This window comes from Lithobates pipiens, unplaced genomic scaffold (genome assembly GCF_037356315.1).
Source record: "Lithobates pipiens isolate NorthernLeopardFrog02 unplaced genomic scaffold, aLitPip1_a1.2 Scaffold_16, whole genome shotgun sequence".
Lineage (NCBI taxonomy): Eukaryota > Metazoa > Chordata > Amphibia > Anura > Ranidae > Lithobates > Lithobates pipiens.
Genome location: NW_027507748.1, coordinates 154,845,174 through 154,866,244, shown reverse-complemented (window position 1 = coordinate 154,866,244; position 21,071 = coordinate 154,845,174). Strand labels below are relative to the sequence as shown.

Here is a 21,071-nt window from a genome sequence, read left to right as displayed (position 1 = left end):
GGCACCTCTATGCGGAGTCTGCCGAGTTACTGCAGCTTAGCATAGAGGTGCCGTTGGGTGACAAATGAGATCATCTTCTTTCATGAAGAGTGAGAAATTGAACTCATTAAAGTGTATGCCCCCCCGCGTATGCCCCTCCTGAATCCCCCCCTAGCGTATGCACTCCTGAATCCCCCCCCCCCCCCCTAGCGTATGCACTCCTGAATCCCCCCCCCCTAGCGTATGCACTCCTGAATCCCCCCCCCCCTAGCGTATGCACTCCTGAATCCCCCCCCCCTAGCGTATGCCCTCCTGAATCCCCCCCCCCTAGCGTATGCCCTCCTGAATCCCCCCCCCTAGCGTATGCCCTCCTGAATCCCCCCCTCCTAGCGTATGCCTCCTGAATCCCCCCCCCTAGCGTATGCCCCTCCTGAATCCCCCCCCCCCCTAGCGTATGCCCTCCTGAATCCCCCCCCCCTAGCGTATGCCCTCCTGAATCCCCCCCCCCCTAGCGTATGCCCTCCTGAATCCCCCCCCCCCTAGCGTATGCCCTCCTGAATCCCCCCCCCCCCCCCCCCCTAGGCATATGCCCTCCTGAATCCCCCCCCCCCTAGCATATGCCTCCTGAATCCCCCCCCCAGCATATGCCCTCCTGAATCCCCCCCCCCCCCCCAGCGTATGCCTACTGTTCCAAGTACACATCCACCACCCTACTGACCTCTGTACACCACCCTACACACTACTGACCTCTGTACACTCTATTATACATTCAATTCAGTTCTGTAAGCAACACCTTATTTTCTGACAGTGCCCCTCCCGAGACTAGACTCTGGATCCACCCCTGGTTTAACTAATACACTTTTACTTTCTCCATCAACTTCTCCCCCACAGCTATTAACTTTTGTATCAATTGACCCGCCCTCCTAGATTTTAAGCTCTAATGAGCAACTAATGTCTGCCTTCATTTTTGTTAAGTGCAGCACAAACCGCTATATAAATCTTGTATAATAATTAATGAGACACTTCTCGTTAGCTGATTTTATGGTCTCTCCCTCCCCCTGCTGTGAGCTGAATATACCTAGCCCCCCTACCCCAGATGTTGTGAACCAGATACTTTATAGCACCAATGTATTGATTGACATATACCAATAGGATCTGAGAAAGCTTTTGGCAAAAACGCATCGTGATTTCTATTGGTAACTATACTCCATTTCCTACATCTGGTCCTTCAGATGGTGGACCTATGCCCACCTATATCCATATTACTATAAATTGATATGGGCCAAATTGATGTAGGTTTACATATCAGGTCATTAACGATGGGAGACGAGGAGTATGTTTTTGTCACACTTATGAGATTTTAACATGTTCAAATAAAGTTGGTGTGTGTGTGTGTGTGTGTGTGTGTGTGTGTGTGTGTGTGTGTGTGTGTGTGTGTGTGTGTTACGAGTACCCTTTCTTTTATACTTGGGATTACAAGTGGCAACCGATAAAGTACTATTTTCTGCCCTTTTCAATTTTTTCCACATTTTACATGGATGCGGTACTACAATATACAGGCTAGGTCTCTAAATTCTACTTATCTTAACCGCATATTGTATTTCTGTCTGTTGGGCAATGTCACACTTTGCAATTCTGTTGCTGGCAACAATTCCCTAATGACAGGTTCCCTTTATAGAACAGAGAAACATTCTCCTGTTTCCACAGCATTGCCAGGAGGGAAATTCTGCATTGCTTCTGTCAGTGAAGGCATTGGAAAAAAAAAAAAAGACTAGTGCCCTTTCTAGCCATTTCACCAGCGACAGGATAGTAATGCGACATGATCCTTGGGGGATGTGGACTCCACAGATAAGGTCATCTTCACAGAATAGGTTATAGCATTGTTGATTTTGTTAGGTGGCCCGTTGAATAACCGTTCTGTAATTAAAGTGGTCACTGTAGTGTACTCATTACAATGCTAGACTACAGAAAACCAGTAAAGTGTGCTTGATAATATATTCTGCTTCTAAAATGACTGCTTATACTGTATACAGAGAACAGGTATGCACTACAATCTAGGGTCAATGCCATATAATACTCTAATGGATCAAATATACCCCAAATGTACTCACTGTATACACAATTAGACACATAGGAGCACACTTACTTTCCAGGATCGGGCACTTGGTTACACACAGCTCGCAGGTACTGGAAGCTGTTCCGAATAGAGTGAATATTGGCCATTCCCATAAACACCACTTCACAATTTGGATAGTACTCTGGAAAAGTAAAAGCACAGCACATTCCATTATCAATACTGGAAACGTAGTTCCCTCTAAATTCTGAGGAACTACCACTGGCTGCCAAAGGTGGTTTTAGGTGCTCTGAAAGTGGTAGTAAACGCTCTTCATTTTTATCTACAGGTAGGCTTTATTATAAGCTTTCCTGTAGGTAAAAATAAATATCTCCTAAACGTGTACCGTTTAGGAGGTATACTAGCAAACAGCAGCTGGTGACATCACCATTCCATTTCTTCAGAGCTGTGTGCTGTGGCCGAAAGTGACATCTTTGCAGCTTGGCCATAAAAAGGGGGTGCAGCCCAGTGAACCCAGAGGGAAGACCGGGTGAAGATGCAAGGCTCTGCAGCGGTGACTGCTGGAGGGCTTCATTTCAAAGGGAGGTCTATCATAATGTGCTAGTATGCAGTGCATACTAGCACATGATCTAGCCTTGCAAGAAGAAACTGCACACATTCCCACACTCACATGCAGCTGCACATAAAAGGCCGTTCCGTTACCTCTTAATGGCACCTCCACGCACCAAAAAATTTTTGGTTGGGTTGCCGCATGTGTAAACGCATGGCAAAAAAAAGCACATGTAATTTCTGTGTGGTCGTGTTTAAAAAAACGTGCAGGGATCTTTTACCTGCAGGAAATGCAGGCACAACAACCCATTCAAACGACGATGCATACAGAGCCCTATAGATGTGAACTGGGCCTTAAAATGCTTTAAAACAAGCCTCTTTGGGGAATCAGAATTTTCAAAGACAACTACTGAAGTCTTAGGTTTTTTTTTTTTTTGTATGCTGGGCAGACCCTGGCAGGCTTCTAAACCTAGAACATTAGAACACAAGTCTTTATGTTGACCATACACTGATCAAATTTCATTCAGTTCCTGATAAATCAGCTGATATTTGCTCAGTAGGTGGCCCTCTTGACACAATTCAATCCAACATCCTTGAATTAAAAAAAAAAAAACTGTTGGCTGAACAGCAGTTATATGTAGTCAGATGTAGTCACCTCCTCTGTATCCGGACAGCCGCAGGCATTGGCTATGAGAATACAAGAGTCGCTATGGGAGATTTAACCACACACTGTACAGCATTGAGTTGATCTGTGTTTTTTTTTTTTTTTTTTTAGCCAATTCAAATTCCTTAAAAGGCAAAACAATGCAAGATAAAAGCAGAATGGCTGAAGTAAACATCAGGGTTATTTTATTTGTCATGGTTTGCACCCTAGGGAGATAAGAGGTCAGGCAGAAACGACCCATAACACTAAAGCTGAAATGTCAGGTTTAAAAAAAAAAAAAAAAAAAAAAAAAAAAAAAAAGCTAAATAAAAGGATCAAATAAACGTTTTTTTCTATAAGCCCAGTCATGATTAGTTATGTTTAAAGTGAACTTGTCAACAGATCAACGCATACGAACAGGCACAATAAAGAGACAGCAGATACCATTTGTGAAAATTCTTCCCCCAACATGCACTGGGAGCCCCTGAACCCAGGCTACAAGCAGGAGAAAAAAAATAAAAATACTGGCTCTGCTCTAGGATGGAACTTGGACATCTTCCTCCACATCCATTAATGCAATGCATTACCAGTTATAAATAAAAATTGGCATTAAACGCAGGTCCTGGGTTTATTTTATTTTATAAAGGTTGTATAGTTTAAAGTGGTTGTAAAGGCAGAAGGTCTTTTACCTTAATGCGCATTCTATGCATGAACATTATTAAACCCTCTACCCCCCCCCCCCCCCCAGCGATGTGCACAAATGCCTCAACCGTCCACTTCCTCCCAATTGGCTGAGACGTAGCAGCGGCACCATTGGCTCCCGCCGCTATCAAAGTCAGTTAGAGGGGGCAGGATCAGACCATATCTGTGTCTGAATGGACAGAGCAGTAGTAAGCTACTTGCTGTGGGGCACTCAGCAAGAGGGAGCGGCCAGGAGCAGCGAAGAGGGACCCAAGAAGAGGAGGATCCAAGCTGCACAGAGCAGGTAAGTATAACTTTTTTTTTTAAATCAGAGACTATCATTAATTTTAAACCAACACAGAAAAAATAAAATAAAAAGAAACACAACTTTTAAGAAAATAAAATCTGTGCAGTTAACTTCAGCACCAAGTAAGCCTTGCAAACATATTTGAATGTTTTCTACCTTCACATTCACAGCCTCCACCTTTCGCTCTGTTTGCCACAGCAGCAGTGTAGGATCGTGCATCCAGAATGAGGAGTTTCTGTGGTGGTGTGCTACCCTCCATGCCAGGACAGGCCGTCAGCGAAGAATCTATAAATCATGCCATTAAATGCAATTAACATAACAGAAGTAAATCTAATAAGACGGTTTGTAACTATATTGGTAATTACAATTTATAGCTGCAGTACATGCGGCTTACCAAATTCATAATTAATAACTATAAAACATGCCACGTACCAAAATCAGTATCTGCAGTCTCTGTCCCCTCACCGGTGCCTTTGTTATTCATGCTGGCAGCAGCTGTGCGTCCTCCAGGGTTAAGTGCGCACGCTTTTGCAATGGAAGTTACTAGATGCTCATCGTCGGCATTGCGCCATCCCCACCAGCTGATCTCTGGTTGGCTACAGCGAGCGATTACAGCCCCTGTTCGCGAATGTCTGCAAAAAAGAGAAGTTGCTTACATTTTGCAGCCATATGCAGCATGTACGTTTTATAAAACTGGATGCTGGCTACAGTTGTCACTCTCAGCCTGCAGCTCTGGGATCAAATGTTACAGGGGACACCATCTGCATGGAGCTTGTAAGTGCTCCCCATCTGGTTCAACAATCCAAAAACATATTGGTAAGTTAATCAGAAGCTTAAGCAAAATGGAGTATGGAGTATGTTTAGGAGTTTTAGATTTTGAGCTCCTTGGGAAACAAGGGCTGATGTACACGTGAGCTATAAACTGCTGTGTAATCTATTAAGACTATATAGAGAAGAGAAACACAAAACTGCAAAGACAATTGGCTGCGTTTCCCCAACAGTAACTATTGGCTGGGCTCACACTGATGCGATGCGTCATGTTGCATGCGATACACACAAGAATCATACTGCATTCCTGTGCAAATCATATGCGATTCTGTGTGCTGTGATTTGAGCTTATTTGCTTGAATTGCACCGCATGAAAAAAGGTCGCATTTCTAGCAAAACGCACTACATTCTGTGACCTGCTTTTGGGGTGTTAACTTTTAATTGACACCCGCAGATCACATGAACATGATTTCTATGCAGTGCGATGAGGGAAACAGTGATTCCTGTGCATTTCCCACATCGCATCAGTGTGTATTCAGTCTCAAGCTAAAACCTTGTAAAATGGGACAATTCTGTTTTTTCCTTCTATTTTTCACAAATCAGCCCCGATAAAAAAAACAGATGGAAGCCATGTAGCTAAAAGGTAGCCAAATTTTGCCCAGAAATGGTATCCCATCATCATCTGCTATTACCTGTACACAACAACAGGAATTCGTTTCCAAGATCTGAATGAGGCCACATTCTCAAGCTCTTTATCAGTAATCCACACTGGAACAAGCAGTTTTTGAGGGTAACTTGGACAAAGTCTATGGTAGAAAGGAAAAAAATAAAAATAAATACATACAATTTATTAGTGTTAAAGATTAGGAGCACCTGTTAAGCAGGATAGCAAAAACCTCCCAATTAAAACCACACTCTAACCGGGACCTTTTCCTTTTAATCATGTTTTGGATACAGCCTGGGAAAAAAAAAAAAAATCGGGGACCTCTTAACTTTCTATAGCAGACTGTGTCCTATTTTGGAATAAAGGCAACTTTCCTAGTAAAGTGTTATTTTTATCCCCACTGGAGACGTTTCTATTCACTTCCTTTCCAGGTGACTGGCATCACACAGAGAAGGAATTGACGGGAAATCTCAAAAAGGACACAAACCGTATTTAATTCCGGGAAATTATCTATGTGGTCATTTACTCCCTACAAAAAGCCATGAAGTGGATCTGAACCCTAATTGGATGGCAATGTTTTTGCTAAATCACTGTGCATTTATAAAGACAGTTTTCATTTAACGGTTATTAGAATATTTGTGCTGATGATCTTCTCCATTTTCTTTCAGCTTCCCAATAAGGACAATGGTGGACCAAGTCTATGCAATGTGTTAGCACGGTCACTTGTGGGCTCCCACCAGAAGCACAGGTGACAGAATGACAATGCAGGAAAATTGAAAGACCATGTCATCCTTCATGGAAGTATTACTGTGTATTTTAGTAACATCCGCAGGAGGAAAAAATGTTTAAACAGATTTTACAAATAAATTAAAGCTTACATGAGATTCAGTGATTGGGTTTAGATATACTTTTAGATTCTATCTTACTAATAGTAAGAATCAGGATTCATCCCAAAACTTTCAAAAGGGGTACCTTAAAGCAGACCTTCACCCAAAAAGAGGAAGTTTCACTTCTTTGCATTTTCCCCTCAATTATTGGAATTTTTTTTTGGGGGGGGGGGGGGGGAGCGAGTACCTAGTTTTGACAGAGCAGCCCAAATACTACTCTTCTCGGGTCACTCTTCTGTGCTCCTGGCCCCTAATTTCTATTGAGTGCCCCCACACCAAGCAGCTCTCTCTCGCAGGAGGGAGAGTCTCGGATGGCCGAAACATTCGTGGACATCACTGGACAGAGATGGGCTCAGGTAAGTATTAGGGGGGCCGCTGCACACAGAAGGCTTTTTATTTTAATGCATAAAGACAAAAAAAACTTCTAACTTTAGAACCCCTTTAAGATGCCAGCGCTTGGGACCAAAGCCAATGGAAGCATCAACTCAAGTGAGGATCTCTGAATAACTGTGAGAGGGAAATGCCCACAGATACAGTATTTGTAGCATCTGACTTAAAAGATTTTTTTTTTGGGGATCCCAAAGTGGTTGTAAAGGCTGAAGGTTTTTTTTACCCACATGTCTATGCATGAAGGTAAAAAACCTTCTGTGTGCTTCTCCTCCCACAGCCCCATTCCCCCCCCCATACTCACCTGAGCACCCTCTTGATCCAGTGATGTGCATGGGGGCCTCAAATGTCCTGGCACTCCCTCACCTCATTGGCTGAGACAGTAGCAGGAGCCATGTTCTCCCACTGCTGTCAATCACAGGCAGTGAGCCAATGAAGCAAGAGCGGGGGAAGGGCCGAGCCACGGCTCTATGTGTCTTATGGATGCACAGAGCGGGGCTCAGGAGCAAACGGCTTGCTATTAGGGACATTGGTCGTCGGTCGGGGGCCCCCCAACCCCTCCCAAGAGTGCTAGTGGGGGATTTGAGAAAAGGAGGAATAGGGCTGCTCTGTGCAAAGCGATTACACAGAGCAGGGAAGTAGAACAGAAAAGATTTTTTTCTTTTGTTTTTAAAAACGAAAGCTTCAATATCACTTAAAGAACCATACAGAATAAGTTTCATGGACGTTTATAGGTGGAATTTATCCAAATTGAAGGGAACTGGCACTGAGGGAGTATGAAGGCTGTCACTGATGGCCTTTCTGAAAATGCTAGTTTCCTGGCTGTTATGCTGCATCAATGTTTTAATTGCATTCTGAGTCACTGACCCGAAACAAGCATGCAGATCAGGAGTTCTGACGTCACCGACTCTCCCGAGCCTCATTTCTAAATGCAGGTTTGCTTTTATCATGTAAACAGGGACATAGTAATGCAAAATATGACATCCATAGACTTAAGCAGATTTTCCAATCTGTAAACACCTAAGGCTACAAAAAGGACACTGTCTAACAGACGAAAAGGAATTCTAACTGGAGTACAAAACTATGAAAAAAAATAAATAAATGTGCTGCAACCCCTAGTAATGTAATGGTACAATCCATACAAAGAAACGATGGATGAACACTAGCAGGGCGTTGTACATAAATAATTCCAAATATGATGTCAAATCTGGTTCAATCATTTCTACCAAAAAAGGATAATCTGTGCATCTGAATGCCTCACTTGTAGTTGTTGTTGATTTCAGATACTCTCCAGGCATTCTGCATATCAAAGCCCATCCGTAGCAACTCCATCTGGAAGCGATCCTTCACATGATCACCTAAAATAAACCCATTCATAGTTACATAATATTCAAGCACTCATGGCTGTCTGGAACAAAATTATATTATCTGTGGCAGTTAATGCATAATCTATGAAAGGGATTATAGATAAAAGACTTTATATAGTTTAATTAAATTTTTCTTATGCAACATAATCCATTGCTTCCACGAGTTACCCATGCCACTTTAAGGAAAATTGTATCTCTATACCATGCTCGGACACCAGGGTAAAACAACTTCTATAGGTTTTACTCCGATTACTTTAAACTTCATCAATTTGAACAGTTAGCAACACCCTCAAAAACACAAAAGACACCCTATCCAGACAAAATATTGCCTTGGGTTCAATCAAAGCTTTAGGGCTTGTTAACATCAGCAGCTACAATAAACTGCAACCGCTGGTGGGTGCGGCAAAGGAAGTGTTGCAGGAGTGTAATATCCCCCCCCCCAACTTTATTGGCATGCCACAAAATTACAAATTAACCACTTCAGCTCTGGAAGATTTGGCAGCTGAATGACCGGGCCATTTTCGCGATGCGGCACTTTGATAAATGCGCAGCCGTGCAACGCTGCACCCAAACAAAATTGACGTTTTTTTTCCCCCACAAATAGAGCTTTCTTTTGGTGGCATTTGATCGCCTCTGCGGTTTTAAATTTTTGCGCTATAAACAAAAAAAAAAAAAAAGAAGAAGAGCGACAATTAAAAAAAAAAAAAACAAAAAAAAAAAACAAACACACACACACACACACACACACTAAGCGTTTATATTGGTTTGCACAAAAGTTATAGCGTCTACCATATAGGGGATAGATTTATAGACTGTGACATTATGGCGGAACACATTGAACACTTTTGACACATTTTTGGGACCATTGGCATTTATACAGCGTTCAGGGCTATAAAAATGCACTGGATTACTGTAAAAATGTCACTGGCAGGGAAGGGGGTTAACCGTGTTCCCTCAGTGGTGTTTCTAACTGAAGGCTAACTGAAGGCTGAGGGGACTGACTAGAGGAAGTGATGGATCATGGTTCCTAGCTATTCAGAACACACGATCTGTCACTCCTCAAAGCAGAGGCTCACACTGATATACAGCGGCAGAAGGGCGCGTTCAGGCATATTAACGTACCTGTACATTGCCCTTTAAGGCGCGGTATTGTGGGCGTGCGCTGCGAGTGTGATCGCGGGTCCCGTGGACGCTATGTCCGCGAGGATACCCACGATCGTCTCACGGAGAGAAATAACGGTGAAATGCTGATGTAAACAAGCATTTCCCCATTCTTCCTAGTGACAGGACAATGATCGCAGGTCCCTGTGAGCAAGAGCGGTGATCAGTGTAGTGTCACACGTAGCCCATCCCCCCCACAGTTAGAACACACTTAGCTCTTGCAGCGCCCCCTACTGGTTAGCCCCTTCACTGCCAGTCACAGTTACACAGTAATCAGTGCATTTTTAAAGCGCACGGATCGCTGTATAAATGTGAATGGTCCCAAAAGTGTCTGATCTGTCCACCATAATGTCGCAGTCACAAAAAAAATAAAAATTTAAAATATTTATATATATATATATATATATATATATATATATATATATATATAATTTTTTTACTAGTAATGGTGGCGATCTGCTGCTATTCTTATTATTATTATTATTATTATATTAATAAGATCGCCACCATTACTAGTAAAAAAATAAATAAAAGTATAAAACTATCCCCTATTTTGTAGATGCTATAACTTTCATGCAAACCAATCAATAAACACCTATTGCGATTTTTTTTTTTTTACCAAAAATATGTGGAAAAATATGTATTGGCCTAAACTGAGGGGGGGGGGGGGGGGGGGGGGGGGGGGGGGGAGTATATATTTTTGGGGGATATTATAGCAAAAAGTTAAATAATGTGTTTTATTCAAAATGGTCGCTTTGTTTATAGCACAAAAAAATAAAAACCACAGAGGTGATCAAATAACACCAAAAAAAGCTCTATTTGTGGGGCAAAAAGCACGTCAAATATGTAAGCCACGTCGCACGACCACGCAATTGTCAGTTTAAGCGACAGTGCTGAATCGCAAAAGAATTTCTGGTCTTTGGCCAGCCAAATGGTTGGGGCTGAGGTGGTTACACAAAAAAAAAAAAAAACACACACACACACACACACACACACACACACCTGTGTTCTGCCTCTCGTGCCCACGATTGTTTGGCCTGCTATCCCGATGCCACGAGCAGACGTATAGTTACGATGGCTCACGGGATCGTGCCGACCTGCCTCAGCAAAATGACAGCAGCTGGTTTGCAAGCGGTTGATCTGTATGCATCACGGTGCATTGCTTCACAACATGCTGCACTAAAGTAAAGCGTGTCAAGCGCACACAACCGCAGCAGCAGCGCTAAACATATTGGTTTCAAGGCAATATACCTTGTCAATATGCATTGGGACTGCAAGGCTGTCCAACACATATGGAGTGAATATGCCCTTAAAGTAAAACTAAAGCAAAAACAGATTATTATTTTGGATAGCGCAAGGGAGGATTTAGAATTTTTTGTCACCTGTGTACTATTGGGGAGATTTACCCTTCACTTTCCTGTCCCAAAATCACAACAGGGAGCGAGAGGAAATCCCTCCAAAGTGAGGGAAATCCTTCCCTGTCACCAGAACTAGTGTCTCCATTGGAAGATTCTGCTCAATTCTTGTTCTTTTCACAATTCAAAGTTTGGGGTTTTAACTTTCACTCTTGCCAATAACAGTCACCAGGACAAATGGAGAGGGTGAATCTCCCTGACATGGGCATATGGCAGGTGTTCCAATCCCTCTTCACTCTAAAACCAAAAATATAGATTTGACAGCAGTTGCACTTTTACACAAGGATAAGGACCTTTACACTTTAGCAATGTGACTGCCTTTTAAAGTTTTTTTTTTTTTTTTTTATGTAAAAAGGAACTTTATGCTGGCGTGTTAGCTTTGTGAACCGAGCCTTTTGTCCATCAATGATTACTTGCATATATTGAATACATAAGAGTGTTTAGATTTAAAATGGTCACCAAAAAAGGAAGGCCTTTTGGGGTACCCAACATAGTACAAGTAGTAAAACAGTGTTATTACCCGTTAACTACTTTTTCAAGGAATCTTCCAGGACGCCTTACAGAGATAGGCTCCTCCCACCTAGCACAGGAAACACATGATCCACTTTATAAAAAGTAAAACACATGCAATAGCCCCTCAGTATTAACAAATAACCAAAGGCTTCAGAATAAGCAATCAATAAACCGTCTCATTAGCGCAGCTTTATTTTGCGCTTTACATTGTTAACCCACCAACAAATAAAGGGAGAGAACTGATGTCGTCCTGGAAGATTCCTGGAAAAAGTAGTTAACAGGCAATAATACTGTTATTCCAAGTCATCTTCTAGGACGGCTTACAGAGAAGACAAATTAGGACTACCTGATCATGGTGGGACCAAAGACTGCAGGACTTTGCTGCCAAAAGACTGATCTTGGCTGGCAAACAGGTCCAGTCTGTAATGCTTTACGGAAGTCTAGAACCTGGACCAAGTTGCAGACTTGCCTTAACTTTCAGCCCAAGAAGTGGAAACCGCTCTTGTAGAATGAGCATTCCCAACGGTGGTATCAAGGATGCTGCTTTGTATGCCTCTGCGATGGCTGACTTCATCCACCTTGCGATGGTATTTTTAGATACCCTTTTACCCTCGTCTGAGCCCGCAAACAAGTTGGTGGAACATTGCCTTTCCTTGGTGCACTCAATGCTAGCGATCAATCATCTCCTGACATCTATTTTATTAAATCTAGCATTATTGTCATTTTTAGGATCTCTGCAAAATTAAGGTATCACGATCTCTTCCAATCTATGGAAGTTTGACGGTACTTTGGGGAGAAATGCCGGGCCCAGAGAGGATAATTTTGTCTTGCAAAATGGAGAAGGGCTCAGCCACTGAGAATGCCTGCATCTCACTAACCCTGCTAGCGGAGGAGACTAGGGCCACTAATATCACTGTTTAAGGTTAAGAGCTTTGTGAGCAGTTCCTCTAGTGCTCAAACTGTGTTTTACAAAGACTTTGCAACACTGTGGATAAGACCCAGGAAGGGAACCTCCTCAACTTGGGGACCCACTTACGGCTAATGTATATAGGAAATCTCGTTGCCAAGGGCTCTTCTGCCAGCCTTTGATTTAAAAAGCTAGACAGAGCTGATACCTGCTCCTTGAGGGTATTGACCGCAAGATTTCGTTCTGCTCCAGCTTGGGGGAAATCTAGGAACACTGAGATCCTGGCTCCTGACAATCTTGAGCATGCACCAGGCCCAAAATTTCTTCCAGATTTTATTGAAAAATTGCGTTAGTGGGCAGCTTCCAGCTGCTAAGGAAGGTATTTATTACTTTTGCTGATAATCCTCTCCTGCTCTAACAGCTCCCCCTCTCAGTAGCCAGGCAGTCAGAGAAAGAGCTCACTTCTGGATGCGTCACCTCTCCCTGATATACAAGATCTGTCCTGTAAGGCAGTCTCCAAGGCTCCGTGATGCAGAATTTTCGTAGTAGAACCAAGACCTCCTTGGCCAGAATGGTGCAATCAGGATAACCTCCGTGCTCGACACTCATCTTCCGGACAATCTGTGGAATGAGAGCAAAAAGGTGGAAACGCATACACAGGGCTTGCTTCCCAGGATTGGGATAGGGCATCTAGGCCCAGCCTGAGATGGTTTCTCTGGACGGAGAAAAAATTTCTCCACCTGCCTGTTCTGTCTTGTACCAAAAAGGTCTATCGGTGGGACTACCAACTTCTGCAATATCTGTCTGAACACCTTTTGATTCAAGCACCATTCTGTCAGAGACAGAATCTCCCTGCTTTGGGCATCCGCCAGAGCATTTAATTCCCCTTTTAAGTGAATTAAAGACATGGATAGAAGATTTTCCTCTGCCCATTGAAGGATTTCCTCTATCCTCTTAAGGCCTGCCACTCTCATACCTCCCTGCTTGTTGATGTAGCTTACAGTGGTAATATTGTCCGAAAGGACCTGCACGCGTCTTCCCCTCAGAGTGGGCCCAAAGGCTACTAGAGCCTTTAGCACTGCTCTCAGCCCCCTTGCATTGGAGGAGAGAGTGGCTTCCTGCCGGTTCCAGACCCCTTGGCCCATCTGTGCACCCGAGTGGGCTCCCCACCCCTGACCACTGGTGTCCGTGGTAAGCGTCAGAGGGTTGTGTTGGGCCCAAAGTTGATTGGCAGAGAGATTTGCAGGGATTAACCACCACTTGAGTTTTACTTCCTGCAGGATCTCTGTTTGCCTCTGAAATGATTCCTTCCTTCCATCCCAGAGAGAAAGCATGAACACCTGAAGTGCTTGAGTATGGAATTGGGCCCACTGGACTCCTGGGATGGCTGCTGTCATCAAACCAAGGACCCTCGTAGCTTGAATTGATGTGTCTGTACATACGCCGAAGCTGCTTACCTCTGCAATTATTGCCACTTTTTCTTTCAGCAGAAAAAGTTTGGATGTAGTCGAGTCTATTAAGTATCTTAAGAATACTATACTTGGAGTAGGTACTAACTGACTTCTCCTGATTTACCAGCCACCCCAGCTGCTGAATGTGTCTGATAGTTCTGCTCAGGTTCTGTTTTACTTCATCTGCTGAGTCTGCAAAGATAAGCAGGTCATACAGGTAAGGAATTATGTGAATCCCCTCCAATCTCAGGGTCCACAGAGCTTCTGCCAGAATCTTCGTGAAGATGTGTGGTGCTGACGCCAATCCGAAGGACAGAGCATGGAACTGAAAATAATGGGTTTTGAACCCATACCTGAGACATTGCTTGGACTCCTATTGAATGGGCACATAAAGATAGGGGTTATTAGACCTAAGACACCTACGGTCTTAACAAATCACTGGTGGTGTATATTGACTCCATTTTGGATCGTTTCTACCTTACAAACTTGCTCTAAAGTTCCAAAGGAGTCAGAATTCCTGATGGCATTTTTAATCAGAAAAATGTGAGTGTAACATCACCTTGAAGCTCATCACCTTCTCCTCCAACATACTCTGTAAGAGGGAAGACATAGCTGTTGATATCTCCACGTCTTTCAGAATTGTTGTGTATTGTATTGTAATATTGTTTTTGAGGGGGCAACCCACTAGCTCTAGCCTGTACCCAGACTTGATAAGATCCAGGATAAAGCTGTTGCTGGAAGTGGCCTGCCACTGTGGGAGGAATGACCCCCCAACCTTCCCCCCACATGGCCGTCACTGGGAAGGGTCTTTAGGCTGGAAGGGTTTGAAAAGGAAGCCACCTCTGCCCGTTGCCCTCCTGTACTGCCACCCTCTTTTCTGGTCTTGTGTAGCTGCAAAACCCTTGTTACGTTGACGTCTGTCCGCCTGATGGTTCCTTGCTCCTGACCTCTGGAAGGTACGAATTTTTTTTAGTGTTTTTTGGGGAAAAGAAAAAACTTTCAACCCCTTCTTTTTTCTCAAAAGAGAGCACTGAAACTTTAGATAGGGAAGCGTCTAGCCTGGGACACTTTCCACAACTTTGTATCCTCCTCCTTGAAGGGAAACCTTCTCTTTAGATTTTCTCTTCAGATTCTTGAAGTACTGTCTTTTAGCACTGGAAAGGTTCAGGTCTGCTTAGGCTGAAAGCCTGCATATAAAAAAGGTCATGTACAGACAACTCCTGGTTTTCTGGTTCTTCCAGCTCCAGGGTGTCGTATATAGCTCCTCTGTTTCCTCTGAAAAAAAACAAACAAAAAACAAACAAACCTTTGGTGCTTGCTGGGTTTTTCCCTCATTAAAGTTCCCCTTCCTCAGAATCTGAGGCTGACTCTGACCTCTCCTAGCACGCCCTGCTGGTGGGCTGCCCATGCCTGGGCAAGGACTATCAGTCTAGCACTGGTACCAGAAGTACAGGGGATAGGTTCAGCAAGAGCTTCCTGCTCTCTGGGTTTAAAGGACTGTGAAGTCTGTTTCATCTCCTTCACAGAGTCCATAAAACCCTTGAGGACAGATCCTGTCTCTCCCTTGCCAAGTTTATCTATACAGTCCTGACATGCACTTTTCCTCCAACCATAAGGCCTTTTCTTAGTGCACATTGGGAACCTTTTTCTGGGTGTCTGTTTTGCCATCTCATGGGCTCATGGGCTTTGTCCTGCAATGAATCAGATGACAAACGCCAGCACATTACTTCCACTGAACCAATTATCAAAACACCCAGTGGATAACAATTCTAATCCAAGACTCTTTAAAGTAGCCACCACCAAAGCTTATGCTAGTATGTGCGACACCTGTCCACCATAATCAAACAAAGCAGGCTCTGGAAAAAAAGGCCCCTGTGCCCCCACCACAGGAGGATAAGAAAAGGAGCAGCCTGCCCCCTATTTTCTTACCTTAGGGCCCGATTCTACCGATGGCACCTCCAGACCTGCTTCCATGGATCCTGGCATCTCCATGCTGCTCCTGGAAGTCTTCAGCGCCATCTTCTTATCCAGGCCCCTATTTAAGGAAGTGTGGCGAATCCGGGGCAGCGCTGTGGATCCGGCGCCGCCCTCATGCACAGTATGCCCGTTATCTTTTAATTACCTTTGCTAGGGCTTAATTTCCTGGCATCTGGGTGCACAAAGATGGCCACCGCACTTCTGGTGACGGCCGCGTCACTTCCTCCTGCAAGCGCCGGAAGTGACAGAATTATTCCACGCCCCCAGCGCGGTCCACACGCTGAGGATAGAGAAGCCCTGAAACATGGGAATCTCTGTAAATGAGCAGCAGAGAAGAGCACATAGAACCACGTGGCGGGGCTGCGCCTCCACTAGGAGAACACCCTGCTGTGCCATTCTGAATGGACCCCACTGGGCCACCGCCTCCACTCTTAACAGGTACATCACTGAGGCTACAGACAGAGCAAGAGAGGGGGGTCCCCTACCTTCACCCCAGACTGCTTTTCCAGGTCTATGGGTGGCACAAGCTGACTCGTACTTCAGGAGTACTGCCCCTGTTAGACTGTATATGGATGGCGGGAGGCCCCTGCCACCTAGCATGAAGGCCGGACACAAAATAAAAAATTTTTGGAGCTCGTCTGGCCGGAGGAAACACAAATACTGAGGGGGCACAAAAGTTTGGACACACCTTCTCATTCAAAGAGCTTTCTTTACTTTCATGACTATGAAAATTGTAGATTCACACTGAAGGCATCAAAACTATGAATTAACACATGTGGAATTATATACTGAACAAAAAAGTGTGAAACAACTGAAAATATGTCTTACATTCTAGGTTCTTTAAAGTAGCCACCTTTTGCTTTGATTACTGCTCCGCACACACTTGGCATTCTGTTGATGAGCTTCAAGAGGTAGTCACCTGAAATGGCTTTCAAACAGTCTTGAAGGAGTTCCCAGAGATGCTTAGCACTTGCTGGCCCTTTTGCCTTCACTCTGCATTCCAGCTCACCCCAAACCATCTCGATTGGGTTCAGGTCCGGTGACTGTGGAGGCCAGGTCATCTGGCGCAGCACCCCATCACTCTCCTCCTTGGTCAAATAGCCCTTACACAGCCTGGAGGTGTGTTTGGGGTCATTGTCCTGTTGAAAAATAAATGATGGTCCAACTAAACGCAAACCGGATGGAATAGCATGCCGCTGCAAGATGCTGTGGTAGCCATGCTGGTTCAGTATGCCTTCAATTTTGAATAAATCCCCAACAGTGTCACCAGCAAAGTACCCCCACACCTCCTCCTCCATGCTTCACAATGGGAACCAGGCTTGTAGAGTCCACCCGTTCACCTCTTCTGCGTCGCACAAAGACATGGTGGTTGGAATCAAAGATCTCAAACTTGGACTCATCAGACCAAAGTACAGATTTCCACTGGTCTAATGTCCATTCCTTGTGTTCTTTAGCCCAAAGAAGTCTCTTCTGCTTGTTGCCTGTCCTCAGCAGTGGTTTCCTAGCAGCTATTTTACCATGAAGGCCTGATTCACACAGTCTCCTCTGAACAGTTGTTCTAGAGATGTGTCTGCTGCTAGAACTCTGTGTGGCATTGACCTGTTCTCTAATCTAAGCTGCTGTTAACCTGCGATTTCTGAGGCTGGTGACTCGGATGAACTTATCGTCCGCAGCAGAGGTGACTCTTGGTCTTCCTTTCCTGGGACGGTCCTCATGTGAGCCAGTTTCTTTGTAGTGCTTGATGGTTTTTGCCACTGCACTTGGGGAAACTTTCAAAGTTTTCCCAATTGTTTGGACTGACTGACCTTAATTTCTTAAAGTAATGATGGCCACTCGTTTTTCTTTACTTAGAATTTGTATTATGGCAAGAAAAAAGCAGCGAACAGTCTATTCAGTAGGACTATCAGCTGTGTACTGTATCCACCTCCTGCACAACACAACTGATAGTCCCCAACCCCATTTAAAAGGCTTGAAATCCCACTTCTTAAACCTGACAGGGCATACCTGTGAAGTGAAAACCATTTCAGGTGACTACCTCTTGAAGCTCATCAACAGAATGCCAAGAGTGTGTGAAGCAGTAATCAAAGTAAAAGGTGGCTACTTTGAAGACCCTAGAATATAAGGCATATTTTCAGTTGTTTCACACTTTTTTGTTAAGTATATAATTCCACATGTGTTAATTCATAGTTTTGATGCCTTCAGTTTGAATCTACAATTTTTATGGCCATGAAAACTCTTTGAATGAGAAGGTGTGTCCAAACTTTTGGTCTGTACTGTGTGTGTGTAATATTATAATAGATAGATAGAGATATATATATATATATATATATATATATATATATATATATATATATATATATATATATATATATATATATATATATATATATATATATATATATATATATAATTATCTATCTCACACCCTTTTGATTTTATTACAGCACTCAGTCTTTTTGAGAACTAGTCTATCAGCATGGCACATCTTGATTTGGCAATATTTGCCCACTCTTTGCAAAAACACTCCAAATCTGTCAGAACGTGAAGGCATCTCCTGTGCACAGCCCTCTTCAGATTAGCTCACAGATTGTCAATCGGACTCATCTGGGCTCTGGCTGGCCATTACAAAAAACTTTAATCTTCTGGTGAAGTCATTCCTTTGTTGATTTGGATGTATGTTTTGGGTCCCTGTCATGCTGAAAGATGAAGTTCCTTTTCATGTTCAGCTTTCTAGAAGAACCCTGAAGGTTTTATGGCAATATTGACTGGTATTTGGAACAGTTCATAATTCCCTCTACCTTGACTAAGGCCCCTGTTTCAGCTGAAGAAATACAGCCCCAAAGCATGCTTCACTGTCGGTATGGTGTTCTTTTGGTGATGTGGAGCGTTTTTGCGCCAAACATATCTTTTGGAATTATGGCCAAAAAGTTCAATCTTGGTTTCATCAGACCATAACACATTTTCCCACATGCTTTCGGGAGACTTCAGATGTGTTTCTGCAAAAAATGTAGCCGGCTTGGATGTTTTTCTTTGTAAGAAAAGGCTTCAGTCTTGTCACTCTACCCCATAGCCCAGACATATGAAGAATACGGGAGATTGTTGTCACATGTACCACACAGCCAGTACTTGCCAGGAAAGCCTGAAGCTGCATTAATGTTGCTTCTCCGACCAGTTTTTTTCTAGTCTTTTCATCAATTTTGGAGGGATGTGCAGTTCTTGGTAATGTCACTGTTGTGCCATATTTTCTCCACTTGATGACCAGCTTCACTGGGTTGCATATCTAATACCTTGGACATTCTTTTGTACCCTTCTCCTGACTGATACTTTTTAACAGTGATTCTTTGGAAACTCTGTGGACAAAGGCTTTTGCTGTAGCATGGGACTAAAAAAAAAAAAAGAAAAAAAAAAAAAAAAAAAAAAAGTCGGAAAGACCTACTAAAAAAAGTTGAACTTTATTTGGGGTTAATCAGAGGCACTTCAAATGATGGCAGGTTTGTACTGACTCCCATTTAACATGAGTTTGAATCTGATTGCTTAATTCTGAACACAGCTACATCCCCAGTTATAAGTGGGTGTGCACACTTATGCAACCACATTATTTTAGTTTGACGATTACTCAATGGCGGTTTGTAGATGCATGATATGACCATTGGTAGACCTCTTTCTGTGGCTTCATTGATAAGCACATTTGTGGCTATAAAAGGAGGAAGGTGGGACTGCAGACAGACCCTGTAGCACAGGAAAATTGTGAAAGAAACAAGACCGTTTGGTCAATGTATTCTAACCAGATAGTTTAAAGTGTATGTATAGCCAAACTTTTAATTTTAAGTTTTCTATAGTAGTAAAGAAACCCTGTATGGTTATTTATTTTTTGCCACAAGTGTGCTCTTGGAGAGATTTCCCTTGCTTCCCATCATGGAGACAGAGTGTGAGAAAATCCCTTGAAAGTGAGGGGAATTCCATTTTATAGATAGTGGTCATCAAAGCAGGTGGCCCCATTCCAAGATTCCCCCACACCTCTTCTGATGACAACACTTAAATTCTGGAATTCCCCTCACTCTGTTTCAGCAGCAATGGACACTAGTCTAAAAAGAGTGGTAAATCTCCCCAGTGAGGACACCAAAACGGCAATAACGGTCTGCTCCTCCACTGTCCAGTCAGCAGGCTGCATTGCTTTTTTGATAGTGTTGATGCACCTGGCTGTGCATTCTAGTAGAGATTTCCGAATCACAAGCACTCCCACTGTAAAAATATATGGCCATTTCTTACCCGGGCGACAGAGGTGGACATGGTGCTCCTCCTCATCAGAGCAGATCCCTTGGCACCATGCATGATAGGCAAATGCAAACAGGTCTTCTTGCTTTGTGGGACGTACAGTAGCTCTGCTCAGACGCTTCAACCACTCTTGGCACTGCTTAAATGTAGAAAAGTGGCACCTGCAAGTCAAAGAGGGAAGCATTATATTTCAGAATTGCATTAGCAAGGCCAAGGAATAAAAAGGCACTGGTGGGCAATGCAACTTAACGGGGTCTACCAAAAGAGGGGAAAAAAACAAAAATTGATTTTGGGTTGACAAAAACACTACCATAAGATGTTGTTTCGCTTGAAAGCTGAACAACATTTTTGATAGCAAAGAATAAATGAAATGTGATCTGTAATTAAATTACAGAGGAAGCTGAATTAAAAAGCAGAATGTAGACAAATTCCTTACCAGAGGCTAGACCATTATTATACCTGAACTCAGCATTACGCTTCAGTAATAACCTGCAAAGTGAGCCATCAAATTAAACTGACTACTAGACCAAGGAGCAGAAATGTTCTTGTCCTCTGGTGGCCAAGTAATGCAATGGAGAATCACTACAGATTTTCAACTTTACTTTTAGATGTGCACACTTTAAAAAAAAACACAGCTTTTTTGTTAGGGGACACAAATTATACAAAAAAAAAAAAACCACAAACAAACACCACAACAAACAAAGACCACACTCAGTAACTATATACCTTACTACTTTGGAGTCTTTGCAAATAATTTGTAGCTGGAACATGTCACGGCTCTCCACAGCTTCAATCATCCTTAAAGGCACCTGCAAAGATGTCACCAAAATGCTTAAAAAAAACAAAAAACAAATGAAAATTCAGTAAATTGAAAGCAGTGTATATATATATATATATATATATATATATATATATATATATATATATATATATATATATATATATATATATATATATATATATATATATATATAGAAGGGACCAAAGGGACGTCTAGATTTCTGACTGCATTGTGAATCCCCTTTAAATTGGCATCTGTCAATTCAGGACAAATCTGGGATCAATT

At 43.0% G+C, this 21,071-nt stretch overlaps 1 protein-coding gene and 1 long non-coding RNA gene across 6 annotated transcripts in view; one reads left to right on the top strand and one right to left on the bottom strand.

Moving 5' to 3' along the window:
* Positions 1–21,071, bottom strand: part of MTMR4 (myotubularin related protein 4) — a 117,860-nt gene that overhangs the window by 31,643 nt on the left and 65,146 nt on the right. For all 5 annotated transcript variants that reach the window (XM_077480666.1, XM_077480667.1, XM_077480663.1 and 2 more), the window contains 7 exons: positions 20,732–20,814; positions 20,000–20,166; positions 8,201–8,297; positions 5,694–5,807; positions 4,666–4,865; positions 4,390–4,518; positions 2,126–2,237 (listed from right to left, as the gene is read on the bottom strand). In XM_077480666.1, coding sequence (XP_077336792.1) covers positions 2,126–2,237; positions 4,390–4,518; positions 4,666–4,865; positions 5,694–5,807; positions 8,201–8,297; positions 20,000–20,166; positions 20,732–20,814 — 902 coding nt within the window. The remainder of the gene's footprint in view (positions 1–2,125; positions 2,238–4,389; positions 4,519–4,665; positions 4,866–5,693; positions 5,808–8,200; positions 8,298–19,999; positions 20,167–20,731; positions 20,815–21,071) is intronic.
* LOC143982177 (uncharacterized) lies at positions 1,684–6,553 on the top strand. The gene is made up of 2 exons (XR_013274410.1): positions 1,684–1,832; positions 6,097–6,553. It is a non-coding gene; the product is annotated as an uncharacterized LOC143982177 (long non-coding RNA).